Here is a 19,521-nt window from a genome sequence, read left to right as displayed (position 1 = left end):
CATGTGTCCGTCTCTCTCTGTGCGTCCGTACCCATCCCCATTACCCCACCTGGGGCACTGGGGGAACAGAGCAGGGGTTGCACATCCAGCTGGACACAGTTACACAACTGTCCGTGTGTCCGTCACTCACCCCGGGGCACTGGGGGGGGGGCCTTTCAGGCCCAATCCTGGCTCCAGACACATGGATGGGTGCACAGACAGACGGACACATGGACTATGGCGGGGGTAAAGGGTCTGATCCCGCCCACGGGTGTCCCCCAAGGAGGGAGGCTGTATGTCTGGCTTGACATCCAACTGTGTGTCCACTCATGCACCCATCCATGTGTCCGTCCCCATCACGCACCCCGGGCTGCTGGGGTGGGGTTCAGGCCTGGTCCTGACTTGAGGGTCCCTAGGACCCCCCTCCCCAGGTGGGTTTGTGCCCCGGGGCACCCTGAGAAGAGCCCCTTCCCCCTGCAGAGCCCCCCAGGGTCCCTCAGCCTGGACCCCATGCTCTGGTTGGGTGTCCCCTTGTCCCCCCCTGCCGCATTGGGGGACACAGCATCCCCCCAGCTCCAGCCCTGAGGGGGACAAGGGACAGGGCTGGAGCCAGTGCTGACCCCCCTAGAGCCCTGACCACGGCCCCCCCCCCCCAGCACCCACATGAGGTAACAGGAATGGGGACAGCTGCATGTCCCCTGACCCTGGGACCCCCCCAGTCCCCCCCCATGGCAGCGCAGCCTGGGGGGGTCCCCTGTGGGCAGGGCAGGGCTGGGCTCACAGCACCCCTGCCTTGGTGCTGGGGTAGCAGCAGCACCTTTTTGTCCTTTTTTTTAACCCAAAACAGGCTCTCCTCTGCCTCCAGCCCTGCTTGCCCTCAGCCCAGGGGCAGGGGACACGAGGATCTCCCCTCCCTTTAACCCAAAAGGGCCGTTGGCCACTCTTGGGAAGTGCAAATCCCAAACCACCTTTTTTACCTTTATCATCTCAATTATCCCCATTTTCAATGGATCGCACCCTTGTTAGCAATTAAACAAGTATTTCAGTAACCCCTGATAGGCTCCAGCTCTGCAGGACCCCCTTCTTCCCTTTGCAGCAGGACCAGACCCAAAGCATCATCGGGGGGGGGGGGGGGGCTACAAAATGGCTGCAGTGCCTCCCCCCCGAGCATCAGCCATTAGAAAATATTGCAATTTATTCCATCTTTCTCCTTCCAGAAATACACTTTTTACACCATTTCCAAGCAGCTGTCTTTTAAATAAAGGCGAGGGGGAGTCACTCTGCGGGGGGCTGACCCTCCCCGGTTGTGGGTGCGGGGGCCAGGGGGGCAGCGGGGGGTTCGGGGGGGCCGTCGCGGGTTCGGAAGAGGAGTTCTCCGGTGGGAATGACCTGCTCCGTTTGCCAAGCAGCAGCAGTTCCATATTGCTGGTAAAAGTCTGTGTCGGCCTGGAACATGACAAGGGCTTGGGCCGTGTGGATGCGGACGTGCTGCGCCAGGCTGGTAGCATCCAGGAATTTTTCCCCACAGGAATCACAGGCGTAGAGGATCTGGGTGTTGGGGTCTGCAAGGAAAAAGGTTGGGGGAGGTGGGAACGACGGGATGATGACCCTGGGGTGAGGGGGGTGGCAGGGCAGGAACCGGCTGACCCCCCCCACCTTCCCCATCTCCTTCTCACCTGCTTCTTGCACTTGCTTCACTGCTTTGGTGATCTCAGCTTTAAGTGCTTCAGTCTCGTCTGCCGTCACTGCGGCCGCTACGGGGACCACTGCGGGGGGAGAGAAGGGGGAAGGCGATGGCGAGGGGGATGCGAAGAGATGCAGGGGCAGATCCTGGCTGGATTTTGCCCCTCATGGTTTTTGGGAGGAGACTCCAGCCAGGGGGTGACATTTCCCAGCCTCAGGCCACGGCAAAGGGTGTTGCGCCCCACAGATAAGACTCCAAGCTCCTTTGGGATGGCTCCGGGACCCCCAAGCTGCACCCCATGGATAAGTTTCCTTTTCGGGATGGTTCCTGGGATCCCCCCAGCTCACCCGTGAGCTGTGTGACAGCAGTGGCAGCCAGCGCCTCGGTGGCCAGTGTCACCATGTCATCAGAAGCCACTGTGACGATGTTGACCTCGTCACCTTCCTCCGGCTCAAGGATTTTGATGCCCGCCTTGCCCTGATGGACCGTCTTCACATGGGAACGCAGGTTGTCCACCCGGTTGAAGCCCCGGCCGCACTTGTCACACAGGAATGGCTTCTCCCCTGGGGAAGAGATGAGAAATGTGGGGGTGGTTCAAGATTTGGGGGGCTGTTAATGATTTGGGGGCCTGTGAGGGAGTCCTCGCAGTACCCACCGGTGTGGATAATGATGTGTTTGGAGAGATCGCCCACATTAACGAAGGCTTTGTTGCAGACGGTGCATTTGTGGGGTCGGATATTATCATGATGGCGGATGTGGTTGGCCAGTTGGCTTGACTGCACGAACCTTGAAGGGGACAAACGATGGTCACCACGATCCCTGTCCCCAGTGATGACATCTGGGCACCTCCATCCACCCTCCACGGCCAAGTGCCAGAACAGCACCCAGCTGTGGAGGGTGTGTGGAGGTGCCCCCCCGAATTTCAGGGGGTGGACCCTCACCTCTTGCCACAGCGTTCACAGACGTAGGGCTTCTCCCCCGTGTGCTGGCGCACGTGGGCAATGAGGGAGCTCGCTTGGGTGAAGGCTTTCCCGCAGATCAAGCACTGGCACGGCTTCTCTCCTGCGGGAGAAAAGGGAAATGCATGTGTGGATCAACAACCTGGGGACGGGGAGCATGTGGGCTCCCCCAAAATCCCTTGGGGAAAGAGCAGAGCTGCATCCCTACCAGTGTGGATGCGGACATGTCGCTGCAGTGCCCCGGGGTCGGCGAACTGACGCTGGCAGTGGACACAGACGTAGGGTTTCTCCCCACTGTGGATTCGGAGGTGCCGTTTCAGGTTGCCTGAGAGCAGAGGAGGCTCAGCTGGGGGGCACAGGGACATCAGCACCCTCCCTCCACCCCTCCCAGCGACCCAGTAGCTCCCTTGGGAAAGCCTGTCGCTATTTATGGAGCAGGAACCATGCAGGGATCAAGGGAAGCTAGCTGCACCTCGCCCAGAGCCAAGGATCAGGCGATAGATAACGTGGTGGTGGGGACAGCCAGAACAAGGATCCCGTTTTTGAGGGGATGGAGAGACTCCGTCGGGCTCGTCCAGACCCCTCTGGCTCTGCAGCCATTTGGGGAGATGGGAGGAGACATCCCCATTCCCAAAAGCTGGATCAAGGGCTCCTTCCAGGAGCATCCCTGGGCTGCGATCCCATGGAGGGACACCAGCCCGGCCCCACAGAAGGGGGAGAAATTTATGCACTATAACCGTGGCACCAGAGTTAAGAGGTTTAAACCCTCCTGTGCCCAGGATGAAATCCTTCCTCCGGCTGCAAACCCCCCCCAGAGCGGTCCCTGTCCCCTCCCCCAGGTCAGCCAAACCTCTGTTGCTCACACCTCACCACCTACCAACCCCGCGCTACCTGAAGTGGTGAACTGTTTGCCGCACTCCCGACACTTCAGGGGCCCATCTGCGATGTGAATCTTCAAGTGAGCCTTCAAGTTCCCCACCTGGTGACAGACAGAGGGATGCAGAGAGCCCCCCCACATCACCCCCATCTCCCTCCAGAGGGATCCGAACCACTGTGGGTCTGGCTCTTCCCCCCTCACCCAACTCACCTGGTTGAATTTCTTGTCGCAGTGGGGACACTTGTGCTCCTTGTCGGTGTCGTGGGTCTCCAGGTGCCGCATTTTAGAGGTGGGATCGGAGAAGGAGCGCCCGCAGTAGTCACACTGGTATGGTTTCTCTCCGCTGTGGACCAGCTGGTGCCGCTTGAGGTTGCCGGAGGTGGTGAAGAGCTTGCCGCAGTCATCGCAGCGGTATTTGGCCTCCCCCGTGTGCCGTTTCTTGTGGAGGTTCAGCAGGCTGATGAGGCGGTAGCTCTTCCCGCACTCCTCGCAGCCGTAGGGCTTCAACGGGCTGTGGAGGAGGCAGGACCGTCACGCCAAGCAGGGGAAGAACCAGCATGCCGAGCTCTCACCACCCTGCTCTGAGCTCCACCACCCCAGCTAGACCCATCCAGATCCCACAGGATGTCTTGAAGCAATGCAAAAGGAAAGGACAGGGGCAGAAAGTTCATCTCCTCCCAGACCACCCCAACATGCTGACGGATTTCACAAGGACTTGATCTTTTGCAGCAAAAGCTACATTTTTTGGTGCTGCCAGTGTCTTTCCGCAGCTGGTGCTGTCCAAACGAGCTGCTGGGAGTCTCCAATCCTGCAACACCGATCCCTCTGGATGGGTGCGAGAGGCAGAGCGGCATCGCCTGCTGTACCGGCCTCTTGCTCAAACCCTTATGCCCTCAGCCAGCCACTGGCATCGGCACAAGCTTTTCTCCACCCAACTTGGCCTGATGGCACCTCTCGGTCCCCAGTGTTGCCGTACCTGTGCGTCTTCTCATGGGCTTTACATGCAGCTGGGTCAGAGAAGGCTTTGTTACACTCCCTGCAGGAGAAGGGTTTCTCGCCAGTGTGGATACGGATGTGCCGCTTGAAGTTACCGGTGTGGGTAAACTCCTTCCCGCAGTCCTAGGGATGGAGAGAGACAGGCGCAGGTGCGGCCGGTGACGCCCGCTGTCTCCGAGGGACTGGAGACCCCGCTCGGGGCCACGGCCAGCCTCACCTCACACTTGTGCGTGACAGAGCCGTAGGCTTTCGACTCAGTCCTGTCGCTGTAAGTACCCGAACGCAGCAGACGGGTTTCACCCGAGTTTTCCTGCCCGGAATCAGTGCTCCCTGATTCGTTATCTTCGGCATTTTCTCCATTTTCTAACCGGGGCTGCTCTTCCTCAGGGATTTTAGCCTCCTCTTCCTCCTCTGCTGTCATCTCCCCCTCTTCCTCCTTCCCTTCCAGCTCCATCTCTGTAGGCAGTTAGAAAACGAGGACACTAAAGATTGGGAGCAGCATCAGAGACACAAAACCCACCTGTATTTCCTAACTCTAAGCCTGGGTTTAAGGCGATGGGGATTAGACCTGCCCTACTGTACTCGGGGAAATCCTGGTACTCCATCGCACGAGACACAGATGCCGAGACCTCTGCCTGGAGTCAGTTTGGATTAGCAGTTTATTAGCCCTAAAATCCAAAAGTCTGTGCAGACAGAGGAGCATTTCTCAACCTCTCCTAGCTCTGCCCCAAGAAAAACTGCTCCTGTGAGCTCTGCAACTTGCAGGAGACAGTGTTTGCACAGCAAAACTCACACTAACAAAATTAATTGCATGGAAAACAAGGCTTCAACCCTTGCCCAGCTTTGTTTCAGCCCTGCTGAAGGAAACGGGCAGGCAGCAAAGTCCTTGCCACTGCCCTCACTCACAGACACACCTCCTGTTTCGGCGCCCCGAGAGATGTTGCCCTTCGCTGCGAGGCTGCTGCTGCCAACCACGTTCTCCACCGGCTGAGGGTGGCTGGGAAATTCAGCATTGGGGCCCTCTTGGATGGCAGCATCTGCCCCTATAAACAACAGAGTGTCTCGGGCTCGCTTGAGGAAACATGCAGGCTCCACACAGTGGAGTCCAGCAGCAGGACAGGGTGTGTTGTGGGGGCGAGGCGGGGTGACAGAGGGATTTTGGGTGTCATCCCTTAGTGGCTCACCTTCTTGGCCACCCAGGTGCTCCGTCTGTGCCTCAGGCTGTGCTGCTGCAGCCATGGGCGTCTCTTCCTTCACCTCCAGGTTGGGAGGAACTGGTTTTATTTTGTCAAGATCACCCAGTGCTTCTGCTGCTGACGTCTTGTCCTCAACGGTTGCCTTGTCAGCTGCTGCGAAGGAAGAGGCAAGCGCTCCAGCTTTTGCTGCCTGCACAGGGGCAACCCAAGGGCTGCTAGAAGGATCCCCAAATCCCATAAAGATTCAAGGCAGCATCAGCTCTTCAACTGCTCGTGCTGCACAAGGGGATCAAACCCCATCCAGACATCCTTGCGCACCAGATGGACCCAGCACATGGGTTTGGATGGGGGCCAGAGAGCGTGACTGCTTTGTGGGGCAATTTTGAGTCTCCTCGGATGAGGGAAAGAGAGGAGACTACATACCGATCTCAGCGGGGGGCTGCTGGCTCTCGGTGAGGCTTTCTGCCGGCATGGCAAGAGACTTGAGAGCGTTGCAAGCGCTGACGATCTCCTGCATCTGGAGGAAACCCGCCACAGCCAGCACGTCTTCCACGTTGTCGGGGTTTAGGCTTAGCTTAGCCGTGTACATGAATTCCAAAACCTGACCCAGGCCTGTAAGGGAGGTGACACAACCATAGATGAGCTCCCACCTCTCAGCTACGCAATTTTCAAAAGCCCAAAGTGTATGAAATAACAGGCTGGAGAGCCTCCCTCAAACCCTGGGCACAAAACCACTTCATTTAAGTAGCTCAGGGCAATATCGGATAAGCTTCTACCTACCTGCCGCATTACTGATGTCGAGGTGCACCACGTCCTTCTGGTCGACAAAAAGCATCCTGAAATACTCGCTGCAGGCTGCCAGCACGGCTTTGTGGGCCTTGAAGTCGATGCCGTCCACCACGAAGGTGCAGTCGCACAGCAAACCCAGCTGCCGCTGCTGGTTCAGCTGTTCCAGGACTTGCTTGCTGTGCTGGGGGAAATCCATGGCTGTGGGGGAAAAAAAAAAAATCAAACCCCGGGAGGGGGGTGAGGTGGGTGCCGACACCGCATTGGAAAGGGCCACGAAGCAGGACAGACCCAAAAGCCACGGATCAACCACAACCCGACCACCCTGTCAGTTAAAAAATGTGGCCCCAAAAGCCTAATTTCAGCTCCTCGCTACAGCCACCTGCCTCCCCCACCAAAAACAAGCTCAAAACCTCTCCTATGACAGCCGCAATGCCAACACAGGCCTGGAGAAAGAGTTGATTGCACAGCCAATATATTTTTTTGCCATCCTAACAGCATTTAAAATACGTTTATCGCTCTTCAACCGGCCCAAGCTGTGAGCAGGAACCCTGTTGCCTCTGCAAACACAAGTGCCATCATCCCTTCAGCGAGCAGGTGGTGCCACCGCTCCTGCCGAAGGCACAGCGTGGAAAGCGTTCATCAAAATCTTCAAGCTCCTGCTCATTTTAGGCGCTTGCATCATGATATGGAGGGATTTTTATTTTTTTTATTGTGTGTTTGGAGGGAGTTCTCCCTGCTCAAAGCACGACTTTGCCTGAGGAATGCTGCAAACTCCTGGAAACACTGCAAAAGCCCGTTTCCCATTTTCCAATGAGGTCCTTGTCAGCAAAGGTTGAGAGGCACCACGAGCTTGACCTGCTGCCACATGTTGGGTTTTCTCCTGAGCTGCACTTGCAAGGCACAGGGTAGAGAATGAAGGGTTTTCATTAAGCTTCATTTTCCAAAAACGATTCCTGCGCAGTCTGAAGGGATCATTTCATTACTTGGGAGCAAGGAAGGAGGAGAAAGCAAATGGGGACTATCCACAGTTACTGTTCAATCTGCCAGGCCAGTAAGTCCCTAAAGCTCTGGATGCTGGAAGCAGCAAGGTTATGGCCATGGAAATACTCTTGGTTTTGATGCTCAGTTGGTGTTTGGTGTCTCTCTGAAGGTTTCCAGCCCATAGCGGTTGCTTTTCCACTTTACCAGCTCTTAAAAACAGCATGGAGAGTCTCAGGTTGGCAAAAGGCAAAGGGTTTGGATCCACTTCCAGGCAGCTGCGAGCACGTCCTTTCCTCCAGATCCGTTCCAGCGTGCACAAGTGCACAGCAGGCGAGCACCGTGGGCAGAGGGAGCCTCCTCCTGTCTGCTGTGGGTGCTAGCAACACGCTCAGTGAAAGATCTTCTGCCCAAGGATCGATTCGGCTTCCAAAATCATTCCAGGCAGGGATGAGAAGCCCAGACACCACCAACAGCATCGTATCACACGCAGACAAAGTTTCACTCCCAAAAGACGCTGTTTGTGTTTGCAATTAACTCACTGCCACGACTTTCCCCCAGCTCTCCAAAACATGGGGTAGTTTTTAATCAAATGCCCACAGCCTGTCCCAAAATATATCCCCTGAGAGCCAGAAAAATCAGTATTTGTATCAAAATCTGTCTAAACCCCCGCACACATATGACCCCGTAACGTTTGCAAAGGAAGCTCTGGAAAAAAAGGGAAGGATTTTCCCAGCAGGACAAACAATGCTGCCTTCTGTGCTCAGAAAGCTCTGCGCAGCAGGACCTGAGAAATCGCGATGGTTTGGTGCACTAAAAGGCTATTTTCAGTAATTTGTAGGAGGCACTTTGCATCTGAATGATGATTTTTATCGCTCCCCGATTGGACTTGCCTCAGCTTCACACCCTTTACAAAGGAAGCAAAATCCCAAGAAACTCAACTCCTCCTGAAAAACTTCATCTTTTCTGCAGTTTCCTCTGTAACGTCATGTTACAACTTCGTCGGGGCATGCGAGCGCAGTGGGGCAGAGGCTGGGATGAGCTGCATATCGCCCTCACACCCAAACCCAGCGCCCAACGTCCCCCAGCCACTGAGATCACCTTTGTACACTAAAATCCCTGACTCCAAGCCTCAAAAATCCCAAATATCTGGATCAAAAAAACCACAGTGCACCCAAAACGCCACTTGGTTCCTTGCCACCACTTGGGCAGGGCCAGTTCACGGCTCCAGTGCCGAGATCCGCCTCCTTCCCTGACCGAACGGGATGCACTGAAATGGGGATGGATCTGGGGATGGATCCACAGAGGGCAAATGCCGGATCAGGCATTGCTGGTCCACCTGACCGCTAAATAAATTAGCTCCTGTTAGCGCAAACCCATTGCTGTCAGCTGTTTAAGATCCGAGGACATGTGTCAGAGCTCCTCGCCTGAAAAACAAAGATAAGTCAGGATCGATGCCTGAACTCACCCCTGCGCTGCAAGGAGTGGAGATATCCGGAGGACCAAGGCTGCGGGTGAGACAGTTGCAGCTCTCCTCCGGAGTTTTCCCTCTTCACGGTGCTCAAATCAGTCTCTATGCAGCCATCCTGGAAGAAACGGGATGAAAAGCTCCATTTTAAAACCCAAACCTCATGTGTCAAAGGCGCCAAGGTCCGATGTCACCAGCCCAGGACCGGGCACCCCCCGATTTCACCTCATTGGAGGCACGCTGAGGCACAGCTGCTTCCCCTCCTCATGTGGCTGTCAAGTCTCTCGTTACCCGATTAATCACGGAAAAGCTTTGTTATGAGAATACCCACGCCTGCTGCACGTGCTCGCAGAGATAAATACAGCGGCTACGGTCCCAGGGAGCTTCCCACGTGAGCTCCGTTAAGCTCTTTTGCTTGTTAAAGACATGAACCTCTCCCTGTACCTGCCACCTAAGTGTCTACCTATTAAAAAAACCCCAAAGCCTCAATAAATTGGAAAAAAGTAGTGGTTTAAATGTCGCCTTTCAACGCTGTCACCATCCAGCCATCCATTCTTATGCTGAGAAGATAAAAAGGAAGAGGGGGTTTACTTTCTGCCTACCGTCATCTCCCTTCTTGTGTGTCAGCTCGGGGAACAAAGCAGCCCTAATCCTTTCAGTCTCTGCGAAGAGGAGTCTGTCCTCATTTCCAGTAACTGATTCTGCAACATTTTCAGTTAAAAAAATAAAGTTAAGAGCTGATCTGACCAGAGCATTCAAGGTACAGATGTGCTAGTAAGACTAATTATGAAATAGAAAAGGGCTCTGGAGTTTGGGGTCAGCACTGAAACCAGAAGTTGAGCTCATGTTCAGCTCAAGTAAGGGCGGGGGGGGAAATAATCACAAATGACGACAGGCAGGAAAAAAACATGGTGAAGAGGAACTAAAAGGAGAAAGACACGAGGAGTGAGATGAGCAGAGATGCTCTGGACCCCCCCCCTAGCGAACAGACACCCTGCAGATCCCTTGGTTATTTAGTTTTCAGGCCCAAGGATACACTCGTGCAGCTCCTGATGTGGCTGTGCAGGCAGGGCTGCCCGCAGGTAACCGGAGCCCTGGGCTGCAGCAGGCAAAGAGCCAGCAGGGCCACCGAGACATCGCCAGACCTTGAGCTCTGCCATGAAAACCACCCGTTTCTGCGGCGTCCGGATGATGAACTACAAAACCTTCATCTTCTTGCAAAAAACCTGCCTTCAGAACACTGCCCATTCTCTGAAATTTTGGCAGAAGCTTCTGATGCACAAATGCAATTAAGGAAACGCGGCTTGTCCATGAAATGCGTCATCCGTGCCCGAAAAGTGACGCCTGCAGAGGGCACGTACAGCCAGTACGGGCTGTCATCACGCCAAAAAAAGATGCCAGGAGATGAGGAAACACCCTTTTTTTTCCTTGAGCTGCTGCATGATACTTTGAAGTCTTCTCCACTCTTCTGTTGGTGACGTCCTTGATGCACAGGTAGACAGCTTGTGTGGTGTCAGGGGAACTCATCTCACGCCGTGTTGGCTGCCAGGGCTGCGTCCCCGGCAGACGTCTTACCGTATCCTGAGGGGATGGTGGCTGCCCCACGCATGGGGGGACAGGCCTTCGCTCCTGACCTCGCTCCAAATCACCCCACGGCTCTGGGGGGCCGGGGACACATGCATATCTCCCACAGTGGACATGGACACCCTGGTGAGGGTGGGCTGGCGAGGATCCCTGCAAGCACCAGCAGCCCCCCGTTCCCCTCACGACAGCCGCCCTAGGCCTCAGCGCAGGGCCCGGCAGCGGCCTGAAGGGGGGGTCACACGGAGTGGGGGGCGCAAACCGGGGGGAAAGAGCTGCCACAGGACCCCTGAGGTGCTAAAGAGACGGGGGGACTCCCACGCAGCCTCCCCTCAAAAAAACCGGGGGTCGCACACCGGGGTGCCCCCAAAAGGGCTCCTTTTTGGGGAGGACCCCCCAAGCAGCCAGCTGGGCCGCAGCCCCCTTCCCCTCCCAGCCCCCGTCTCCGCCCAAGGCCCCCCCTCCTCAGGCCCTCCAGCCCCCTCCCAGCCCCTCCCCGGGTTCCCCTTCGCCACCCCCACCGCTACCTGCCATGCCGGGCCCGGCGGGGACCTCACATCGCCGCCCGCAGCGCTCACCGTGACACCGACCAGACAAAGGGCGCCGCCATCTTGGCACCGGGCGGAAGCGGCGTCGCCCCCCCCCTCCTCCGCCCACCGACGGCGCCACCGCACATGCGCGGCGCGGCGCGGGAACTGCGCATGCGTAGATGCGGACGGGGAGGTGGGTCACGTGGCCCCGCCTTCTGTTCCGCTCCCCCTCACTTCCCCTCTCGTCAGCTGCGCCGCCATGACAGTGCGGGGATGGCGGAGGAGGGATGCTGTGAGGGGCTGGTTCTACGGCTCCGTGAGGGGCGACGGGCCCTGTTCCACTACACTGTGTGCCTCTGAGGGCTTCGGTCCCCCCACCCCCGCCAAGGTTGCCCACACCCGCAGGCATGCCAGTAGGCCCTGGCATCGAGCAGCCGCCATGATGGCAGCTGGGTTTCTCCACAGGGAACAGGCCCAGCGTGGTCGTCTCGATGTTGCCCAAGGTGGGCCCTCTGCGTGGGCAAGCCCCCTCAGGCGGATGTGCAGGGCCAGGTGGCATGAGGAGCCCTGTGTGGCTTTGAAGGTGGCCATTTGATGGTGTGCATTGCAAGGTACCAGTGAGTTTGGGCGGGTGCAGGCAGGCAGCTGGAGAGCAGGCAGCCCCCAAAGCGTAATATTCCTATTCCTATCAACTTGTTTTCCCCTAAGGTTGGATTTCCCAGCCTGCCTGCCCAAAGTGAGCCTGTAGTGGGGCCAGGCAGCTGCGGTGTTTGTTTGGTGCTGGGGCTCTGAGCTGTCCCGTTGCCCGCTCCCTGGCTGGGAAATCTCCCTTGTGCAAAACAAGCTGGCTTTGGGGAGAAAAAGGTTGGGTTTGGTTTTTTCTCCTTTTGCTGGAGCTTCGTGGGTGAGAGCCACCCGCCAGCCTGTCACCACTAGATGGCAATCGGTGACCGCAGCCTGTGGCTCGCTGGGTGCTGGGGTGCCCTGGGCACCCAGGGGTGGCATTTTGGAGCAGAGCAGACACATCTTATCGCAGAGGATCAACGACAGGGCATTGCCGCTGCTCCCCGCCTCCATAGCTCCAATTTCCTAACCCGTGCTGGGGGCTTTTACAGTCATTAAAGAGCTTTTTAAATAACTTTGAAACATTTTTCCTCACAGGGTCTTGCGGTAGAGAGTCCCCTGAGTGAGCAGCAGTGCCAATAGACAAACCACCCGAGAGGAGACGGTGGAAGAGCCGTGTGTGGTTGTGTGCATCCCTGACACTGCAGGTGTGTTAATGCAAGTCATGAATCGTTAGGGGACAAGCGGGGACGAGTTGACCTCAAAGCTTGAGCAGCAACACGAGCTGGACGGCGTGTCGTAGCTATAAACAGCCGCTCGCCCTGAACGGGCGCCTCGCTGTTGTTTGTACACACAGGGAGATGGAGCCAGGCCCTTGGGGGGGGATTCGGGGGAGCTTTTTGGTCCCCCAAAAGAAGCCGGTTTGACAGGCAGGCTGGGACCATCATCCCAGCTCCTGCCACTGCTCAGGGCTTCCCCGAAGGCAACGGGTGTGGGTGGGCGAGGGGAGGAGGAGGATTTGGTGACCTTCCAGGTGGGCTGACGGCCGAACAGCTGAGGGAATGGCTCAGAAATAGAGCAGCGGGGAAGAAATGAGTCACCCTGGGCTGGAAATAAATGGGGCCATGGGCACCAGAGGGGAACCGGGGCGGCTCCTCACCCATGGTTTTGTTGGGAAGGAGGAATCGCTAGTGGTACCCTTTACTGAGACACCCCTTGAGGCTGACCCCACAGCCCTTTTGGGGGGAAAAGCATCAAGAAAACATTAAAAAACAGAGGAAGCAGTGGTCAGGCGTTCTCAATAATTTATCACAAGCTGTATATACAGAGACAACCTCCAGCAGAGGGTCAGGGAAGGGAACCTCGCTTCTCGCTCCCAGCAGGGCTCTTGGCACACCAGATCTTCCCCATCAACCCTCACTGGCTAAAAATTGCCGGAGCCAGGACTCCCCTCCAGAGTTTCTCCAGTGGGTAATGGGATGCGTCTCTCCACGCTGGCCCCTCAGCTCCCCCTTCACGGGGGAGTGTTCCCGTCCCCTACCCCACGTCCCACCTTCTTCCCAAATCACCCAAATAATTAACGAGGGAGGTGGGGGGAAAAGGGACCCCTGATCCCTCAGATCTTGATCTCAGTCCGGAAGGTTTGCTGGACGTGTTCGGTGTGTTTGGCGGGCTGTCGCTGAGCCCGGATGGTCAATGTGCCATCATCCCCCAGCGAGGATGACACTGACGTGGGGTCCACATCTTCAGGCAGCTGGCATTTATGGGTGAAGGTGTTCATGACGGTGCCGTCTGTGGCCAGCTGGGAAAAAAAAAATGGGTGAAAAGAGGTGATTTTCGGGTGTAAGCGGAACAGGGGCTCATTGTTCCCTGCCCTTGGGTGAGGCTGGCGGTCGTGCCTTGTGTGTGGTGGTAATATTGATCTCCCCAAGGGGACAGGTGGGATGTGGGTGACATCAGCGGGAGGACAAAGGTGCTTTTTTTTCTGTTGCCACCCTCCCCAGGAGGAGGGTGATTACAGGGCAAAAGTTTGTTGGGTCTCGTGGGCTTCACTCTTGCAAAATACAGGGTGAAAAGACAAGGAAATGGTGAATTAAACCCCACTGGGGTTATGGCCGGAGCCATTAGGAAGTCAGGTGGGAGTTGGGGGATCCCCCTGGTTGAGGATTTTGGGATCCCCCACACTTTGGGGGTGAGTGGGGAAGGGAGGGAGCACCCACCTTCTCAGCGTGCACCTCGATCTGGTTGTTGGAGGTGGTGACGATGATGTCCTCAGGGGCGAAGTCACTGACATCCACTGTGAACTGATAGGTGTTACCCAAAGTCTTCACCGTGCCGGTGTTGCCGGGCCGAGCTGCCGGAGACGGGGGGGGGGGGGGTGACAGCCACGGTTCAGTGGGAGTCCCCTCCCTAGACACCTCTCAGGGTCACAGCCCTATTTCGGCAGGGGTCCCCCCTAAACGCCTCTCCCACAGCTATGGCTGTTGCCCAAACCCCCCAGGACCAGTGCTGGGGGGGAAGAAGCACCACCGACTTCCCGCTTTGCTATCTCTCCCAACCCTAAAAACAGGGTGCCCCCCTCCCCCAAACTCACCTGGGAACCCCAAGGTCTCGCCACGGGGCCGGACAAAGCTCCCAAAAAGCTCCATGGTGCCGGCGGGTGACGCCGACCGGTGAAAGCTGCGCTCCGATCGGAAAGCAGCCGAGGATTTCACGTTCATCCACTGCTTCCCCTCACCACCACCTCTGACCCCCAGCTCCCGCTGGGGAGGAATAGTGAAGCCCCCTTCTTCGTCCTCCTCCTGGCGAAGGCTGGTTATTTCGGGGGGGGTGGCTTGACGAGCTTTTTAAAGCCTCGTTAAGGCTCCCGGCCGCCTGCCAGACCTCTCGTAAAACGGGCTAAATTTAGGTCTTGCGCCGGAGACGGTGGAAAATTTCCCCTCTCTGTCCCCCCCCCCCCCCGCAACGACGTGGAATGCGATGCCGGCGTTCCTGCCTATTATTAAGGAATAATAATGATAATTAATTAAAATACTTATTAAATACTCCCTGCCCCGGGATGTACTTGGGGACTGGGAGCTTGGAGGTGGCAGGGGTGGAGGGGGGGGAAACCCGGCTTGCTCCGGCCCGAGCGGGTCCGTCGGCTTTGTCAAGGTCGTTTTTAATGAGCTCATTTGCAAACTCAGTCCAGCAGCGGAGGCTGAGGCAGGAGGACTGGTGAGGGGGGTGCCAAAAAAAGGGGGGGTCCCGTCCCCCAAAACATCCCTGGGATGGAGCGCCCTGTCCCTGGGGGGCTGCCAGGGGAGAAGGAGGAGGAGAGGGTACTGGTGTCAGAGAAGAGCTGGAGACCCTGCCCCAAAGCCCGGAGGAGGCTCCAAGGTGAGACACCTCCCCACACCCAAAGCAGGGGGATCTTGGGCGGTGGGGGGTGTTTTTTTGGGGGGGTCAGCACCCCGTTGCCCCCTCCCACCGCCCTGCAGGGTGCCTGGAGTGGGTGAAGCAACAGCTTTTCCGTGTCGGGGAGGATTGGTATTTCCTCTTCATCCTGGGGGTCCTCATGGCCACCATCAGCTTCGTGATGGACCTCCTCGTTGCCAGGCTCTACGAGGGTAAATGAGGGGGTCCCGTGGGGAGGGGGGGGCTTCACATGGCATTTGGGGGTTCACCAAGGATGGGGGGGTGTCTTTTTTAGGGGGGGTGTGTGCTTCTCCCCTCCTGTCACTTCTTTTCCAGCCCACCGGTGGCTTTACCAAGAGGTCGGTGACATCTTGGTGCTCAAGTACCTCTCGTGGACCATGTACCCCATGGCACTGGCGGCCTTCTCCACCGGCTTCTCCCAAAGCATCACCCCATACTCGGGAGGTGAACCGGCTGCACCCCAACCTCCCTTGCTCCCCAAAACTCCCCCCTCCCCACCCCCGTAGCGGGGGGACCCCTAAAATTTGGATTCCCCCCCCCCAGGCTCTGGCATTCCGGAGCTGAAGACCATCCTGACTGGCGTGGTGCTGGAGGACTACCTGGCCATCCAAAATTTCGGAGCCAAGGTGGTGGGGTTGACCTGCACCCTGGCGTCCGGCAGCACCGTTTTCCTCGGCAAAGTGGTAAGGGATCGATCTCCCACCATCCCCGGTTCTCGGCATCGCTGGTGGTTTTGCTTGGTGCTTAGGTGGTGGTGGCGGGGGGGGAACGCTCAGCGCCGTGTCCCCCCCGCTTGGCACCCAGGGTCCCTTCGTCCACCTCTCCGCCATGGCTGCGGCGTATTTGGGGAAGATGCGGACCTCAGTCACGAGGGAGTACGAGGTGGGGATGTCGTCCCCCCCCTGAAAATTAGGTGGTATTTTATTTTACCCCCCCAAAATTGGGGTTATGACTAACACCCCCCCCCCCCCCCCCCCCGGCAGAACAAATTCAAGCAGAACGAGATGCTGGTGGCAGCACAAGCCGTCGGGGTGGCCACGGTTTTCGGAGCACCCATCAGTGGTGAGGACCCCCCCCCCCCCACCCTGGGGACCCCCAAACCTCCCCCTAAAGCCCCCCCCTCATTTTTCCAGGGGTGCTTTTCAGCATCGAGGTGATGGCCTCCCACTTCGCCGTGCGGGATTACTGGCGGGGCTTTTTTGCCGCGACCTGTGGCGCCTTCGTGTTTCGCCTCCTCGCTGTCTTCAACAGTGAACAAGGCAAGGCAGGGCGGGAGGATGCGGCCCTTCCCCTTTACCCCCCCCGGGGGGGGCCCTGTAGCATTTTTGGGGTGCCCACCCCCAAAACCATGCACTCATTCCTCTACCACCCCTCCCCCAGATACCATTGCCGCTGTTTTTAAGAGCGACCTCAAGATTGATTTCCCCTTTGACCTGCTGGAGACTTTCTTTTTTGCAATTTTGGGGTAAGGAGAGCCCTGCCTGTACCCCTGCCTGTACCCCTGCCTGTACCCTTGCCTGTACCCTTGCGTGCCCTCTCCTCTGCAGGGCTGTCTGTGGGCTCGTGGGCTGCGCCTACCTCTTCTGCCAGCGCTGGTTGCTGGCAGCCGTCAAGGAGAACCGGCTCACAGCCAAGCTGCTGGCCACCGAGTTCGTACCAGGCGTCTGTCTGTCTGCACCCTGCACCCTATGTGTCCGTGTGTCCACCCTGCGTGTCCGTGTGTCCCCCGCCACGCACCCTGCGCACACTGCACCTCCACCTCAGGCACCCCGGGCGTCCACATGTCCACCCTGTGCATCAACCCCAAGCACCCTCGAGTGTCTGTGCGTCCACCCCATGCACCTTGGGTGTCCGTGTGTCCGCCCTGTGCACCCTGCATCTCCGTATGTCCACTCCAGGCACCCTGCACATCCACCCCATGCACCCTGGGCGTCCGTGTGTCCACCCCATGCACCCTGGGCATCCATATGTCCGTTCCACCCACCACTCCCCCGGTCATCCATGGGCCCACCCCATGTACCCCGTGCGTCCGTCTGTCCCCACAGCCCCCAGCCCCACCTCTCCCCCCCTCCAGCAAGCCCGTCTACACGGTGCTGGTGGTGCTGCTCCTCGCCTCCATCACCTTCCCGCCCGGGCTGGGGCAGCTGATGGCCTCCAGGGTGAGTGGGGGGGCGGGCACAGGGCTCCCCAGGGCACCCCAGCACGTCCCAGCAGGTGCTCAGGATGTCCGTCTGTCTGTCCTTCCAGCTCACCATGAAGGAGTATCTCACCTCCCTCTTCGACAACCGTACGTGGGGTGTGCTGGTCCCCAACGCCTCCTCGGTGGCCGACCCCCCCGGTGTGGACCCTCGGGGGCTCTGGCAGGAGTGGTACCACCCCTCTGCCACCATCTTTGGCACCTTGGCCTTCTTCCTGCTGATGAAGGTAGCTGTGCCCCCCCCCCCCACCCCAGTCCCTATGTGTCCCCTCCCCGAGATGGTGTCCCCATGGGAATGATTCCCCCCCCGCCAGTTCTGGATGCTGATCCTGGCCACCACCCTGCCCCTGCCCGCCGGTTACTTCATGCCCATCTTCATCTACGGTGAGTCTGGGCATCTGCTGGCCTGGACCAAGGAGGGGGCAGCCAGCCCTGGAGGGGGGCTGAATGGGGGGGGGCGGCCAGCTCTAGGGGTCCATCCAGCCCTTGGGGGGGTGGGGTAAAGGGGGGGCATCCAGCCCTTGGAGGTGGGGGTGCAGGGGTTGCCTCCAGCCCCAGGAGCGAGGGGGGGGTCCACATTCAGTCTCAGGGGGGGCTGCGTCCAGCCCTAGGGGAGCCGCAGGAGGGTCGTCACCTCCAGCTGCACCATTTTGGGGGGGGGGGGGGCTGGGGTCTCCCCCCCCCCCGCCCCCCCCCCTCCCCATTTTAGGAGCCACCATCGGGCGCTTGCTGGGGGAGACGGTGGCCCTGCTCTTCCCCCAGGGCCTCCGTTCAGAGGGGGACCCACACCCCGTCATCCCCGGCGGCTACGCCCTGGCCGGTGAGTTGGTGGGGAGGAGGGACACCTACCTATGGGTGGAGGACACCCACCACCCATACACTGACCTCCCCCCTCCTCCCTGGGTCTCCATGACAGGCGCAGCTGCCTTTTCGGGCTCGGTGACCCACGCCATCTCCACGGCTTTGCTGGTGTGTGAGGCCACTGGTCACCTGGGCCACGTCCTCCCCGTTGTCCTGGCTGTGCTGGTGGCTAATGCCATCACCCAAAAGCATCAACCATCCTTCTACGACGGCACCATCATCGTCAAGAAGCTGCCCTACCTACCCCGCATCCGCAGCCGGCACATGGCGTAAGGCTCTCCCTCCTCCCCCCCGCCAATAACCCCATATTTGGGGGTTATTTGCTGTGAAATTATGGAAATTTGGGGGTTTTATGGGTCACCAGCTCCTACCAAGTGGTGGTGGAAGAGTTCATGGAGCGCCGGGTGGTGGCCTTGGCCAAGGGTGGTGGCTTCGAGGAGGTGCTGGTGGCCTTGGATGCCTCCGTCAATGCCGAATACCCCGTGGTGGAGAGTGCAGGTGGGATATGGGGTATGGGGAGGGGTCACTGTGACCGGGGGGGGACATCACCAGGCTTGTCCCTGTCCTCCAGGGTCACCCACGCTGGTGGGTACCGTCAGCAGAGCCCAGCTGGTCGCCTTCCTCCAGAGCCACAAGCATCCCCAGGCACCCTCAGGGGAGAAGGTAAATGGGGGGGTGAGCGCCCCACTGCACCCAAAAAAGCTGTTTTTCCACCCAAAAATTAACACATCATCTTCCCCAAGCTGACCACCATGGGGACGCTTGGGGACAACTGTGCCATCGAGCCCATCATGCTCCAGCTCTCGCCATGGACCTCCCTCCACCAGGTTTGGGTGGAGGGGGAGACACACATGTCCTGAGGGGGCTGGGACCCACCAACCCACCCCCAATTCTGTGTCACGGTGAGGGGACGCGGCAGGGGTGGCTTTGTCCCCACGCATCCCCATTGTCACCTCCCCAAGGCCCATCACCTTTTTGAGCTGCTGAAGCTGCAGCGCATCTTCGTCACTCGCTTCGGGGAGCTGGTGGGAGCCGTCAGCCGGGTGGAGGTGAGGGGGGGGACGGACAAGGGGGTGACAAAGGGGGGGGATAAGTGGGGGGACAAGGAGGGGACAAGCCCCCATCCCACCTCCTCTGTCCCCTTGCAGCTGCGAAGAGCGATCGAGGAGCTCGCCAACCCCAAGTGATGACTTTTGGGGACCTCAAGGGACCCCTCCCCAGGGATGTCACCCATGGCAAGACTGGGGGTCCTGACCCCCCCGCAGGTGATGTGGGTCCCCCCCCCCTCCCTGGGGGAACCCAGGCATCCGGGCTGGGGGGGAGCGGTTCTCCAGCAAAGTATGCTTTTGCATTAAATATATCAATCCATCAATGCTTCCTCTTCTTCCTCCTCCTCCTCCTCCCACCCCACAACATTCATTTTGGGGGGGTCACCGCCCCCCATA

The 19,521-nt window shown here is 58.5% G+C and overlaps 3 protein-coding genes across 7 annotated transcripts; 1 reads left to right on the top strand and 2 right to left on the bottom strand.

The window, feature by feature from the left end:
• Window positions 1-1,156: 1,156 nt before the first annotated feature.
• Window positions 1,157-11,169, bottom strand: ZBTB17 (zinc finger and BTB domain containing 17). 5 transcript variants are annotated; one of them, XM_052792938.1, is made up of 17 exons: window positions 11,035-11,169; window positions 9,529-9,627; window positions 8,927-9,044; window positions 6,472-6,678; window positions 6,115-6,303; window positions 5,680-5,844; window positions 5,410-5,538; window positions 4,713-4,951; window positions 4,476-4,618; window positions 3,710-4,010; window positions 3,514-3,601; window positions 2,831-2,947; window positions 2,605-2,725; window positions 2,319-2,449; window positions 2,011-2,226; window positions 1,656-1,745; window positions 1,157-1,541 (listed from the first exon to the last, which is right to left on the bottom strand). In XM_052792938.1, the coding sequence occupies exons 2-17, from the start codon at window positions 9,532-9,534 to the stop codon at window positions 1,255-1,257; spliced, it is 2,547 nt and encodes an 848-aa protein (XP_052648898.1). In that variant the 5' UTR covers window positions 9,535-9,627; window positions 11,035-11,169; the 3' UTR covers window positions 1,157-1,254. The 5 variants fall into 5 exon arrangements, with proteins under 5 accessions (XP_052648898.1, XP_052648902.1, XP_052648900.1 ...); XM_052792942.1 differs by having other exon boundaries at window positions 5,680-5,841; XM_052792940.1 differs by having other exon boundaries at window positions 11,086-11,157.
• A 1,719-nt stretch (window positions 11,170-12,888) lies between these two features.
• HSPB7 (heat shock protein family B (small) member 7) lies at window positions 12,889-14,442 on the bottom strand. Its single transcript, XM_052793358.1, has 3 exons — window positions 14,195-14,442; window positions 13,821-13,954; window positions 12,889-13,402 (listed from the first exon to the last, which is right to left on the bottom strand). Exons 1-3 carry the CDS (start codon window positions 14,319-14,321, stop codon window positions 13,217-13,219), a joined length of 447 nt encoding a protein of 148 aa, XP_052649318.1. The 5' UTR covers window positions 14,322-14,442; the 3' UTR covers window positions 12,889-13,216.
• Window positions 14,443-14,550: 108 nt separating this feature from the next.
• On the top strand, window positions 14,551-19,436 carry CLCNKA (chloride voltage-gated channel Ka). The gene is made up of 19 exons (XM_052793359.1): window positions 14,551-14,979; window positions 15,081-15,209; window positions 15,334-15,462; window positions 15,562-15,701; window positions 15,823-15,900; window positions 16,002-16,080; window positions 16,152-16,277; window positions 16,399-16,483; window positions 16,566-16,667; window positions 17,093-17,177; window positions 17,266-17,442; window positions 17,530-17,599; window positions 17,925-18,035; window positions 18,132-18,345; window positions 18,441-18,574; window positions 18,648-18,739; window positions 18,820-18,903; window positions 19,039-19,125; window positions 19,225-19,436. The coding sequence occupies exons 1-19, from the start codon at window positions 14,871-14,873 to the stop codon at window positions 19,261-19,263; spliced, it is 2,070 nt and encodes a 689-aa protein (XP_052649319.1). The 5' UTR covers window positions 14,551-14,870; the 3' UTR covers window positions 19,264-19,436.
• Window positions 19,437-19,521: the final 85 nt, after the last annotated feature.

This window comes from Harpia harpyja, chromosome 7 (genome assembly GCF_026419915.1).
Source record: "Harpia harpyja isolate bHarHar1 chromosome 7, bHarHar1 primary haplotype, whole genome shotgun sequence".
NCBI lineage: Eukaryota > Metazoa > Chordata > Aves > Accipitriformes > Accipitridae > Harpia > Harpia harpyja.
This window is presented reverse-complemented; position numbering and strand designations above follow the sequence as displayed.

Excerpts from the sequence above, each read along its gene's own strand:
- ZBTB17 (XM_052792938.1), bottom strand. Across the intron at positions 6,304-6,471 it reads CGACATCAGTAATGCGGCAG|GCCTGGGTCAGGTTTTGGAA; the intron begins GTAGGTAGAAGC and ends CCTCCCTTACAG. Across the intron at positions 2,450-2,604 it reads TGTGAACGCTGTGGCAAGAG|GTTCGTGCAGTCAAGCCAAC; the intron begins GTGAGGGTCCAC and ends GTCCCCTTCAAG.
- HSPB7 (XM_052793358.1), bottom strand. The coding sequence starts at position 14,321 with ATGAACGTGAAATCCTCGGCTGCTTTCCGATCGGAGCGCAGCTTTCAC. Across the intron at positions 13,955-14,194 it reads CGAGACCTTGGGGTTCCCAG|CTCGGCCCGGCAACACCGGC; the intron begins GTGAGTTTGGGG and ends CGTCTCCGGCAG. Across the intron at positions 13,403-13,820 it reads TCGAGGTGCACGCTGAGAAG|CTGGCCACAGACGGCACCGT; the intron begins GTGGGTGCTCCC and ends TTTTTTTCCCAG.
- CLCNKA (XM_052793359.1), top strand. The coding sequence starts at position 14,871 with ATGGAGCGCCCTGTCCCTGGGGGGCTGCCAGGGGAGAAGGAGGAGGAG. Across the intron at positions 15,210-15,333 it reads CGTTGCCAGGCTCTACGAGG|CCCACCGGTGGCTTTACCAA; the intron begins GTAAATGAGGGG and ends CTTCTTTTCCAG. Across the intron at positions 17,600-17,924 it reads CATGCCCATCTTCATCTACG|GAGCCACCATCGGGCGCTTG; the intron begins GTGAGTCTGGGC and ends TCCCCATTTTAG.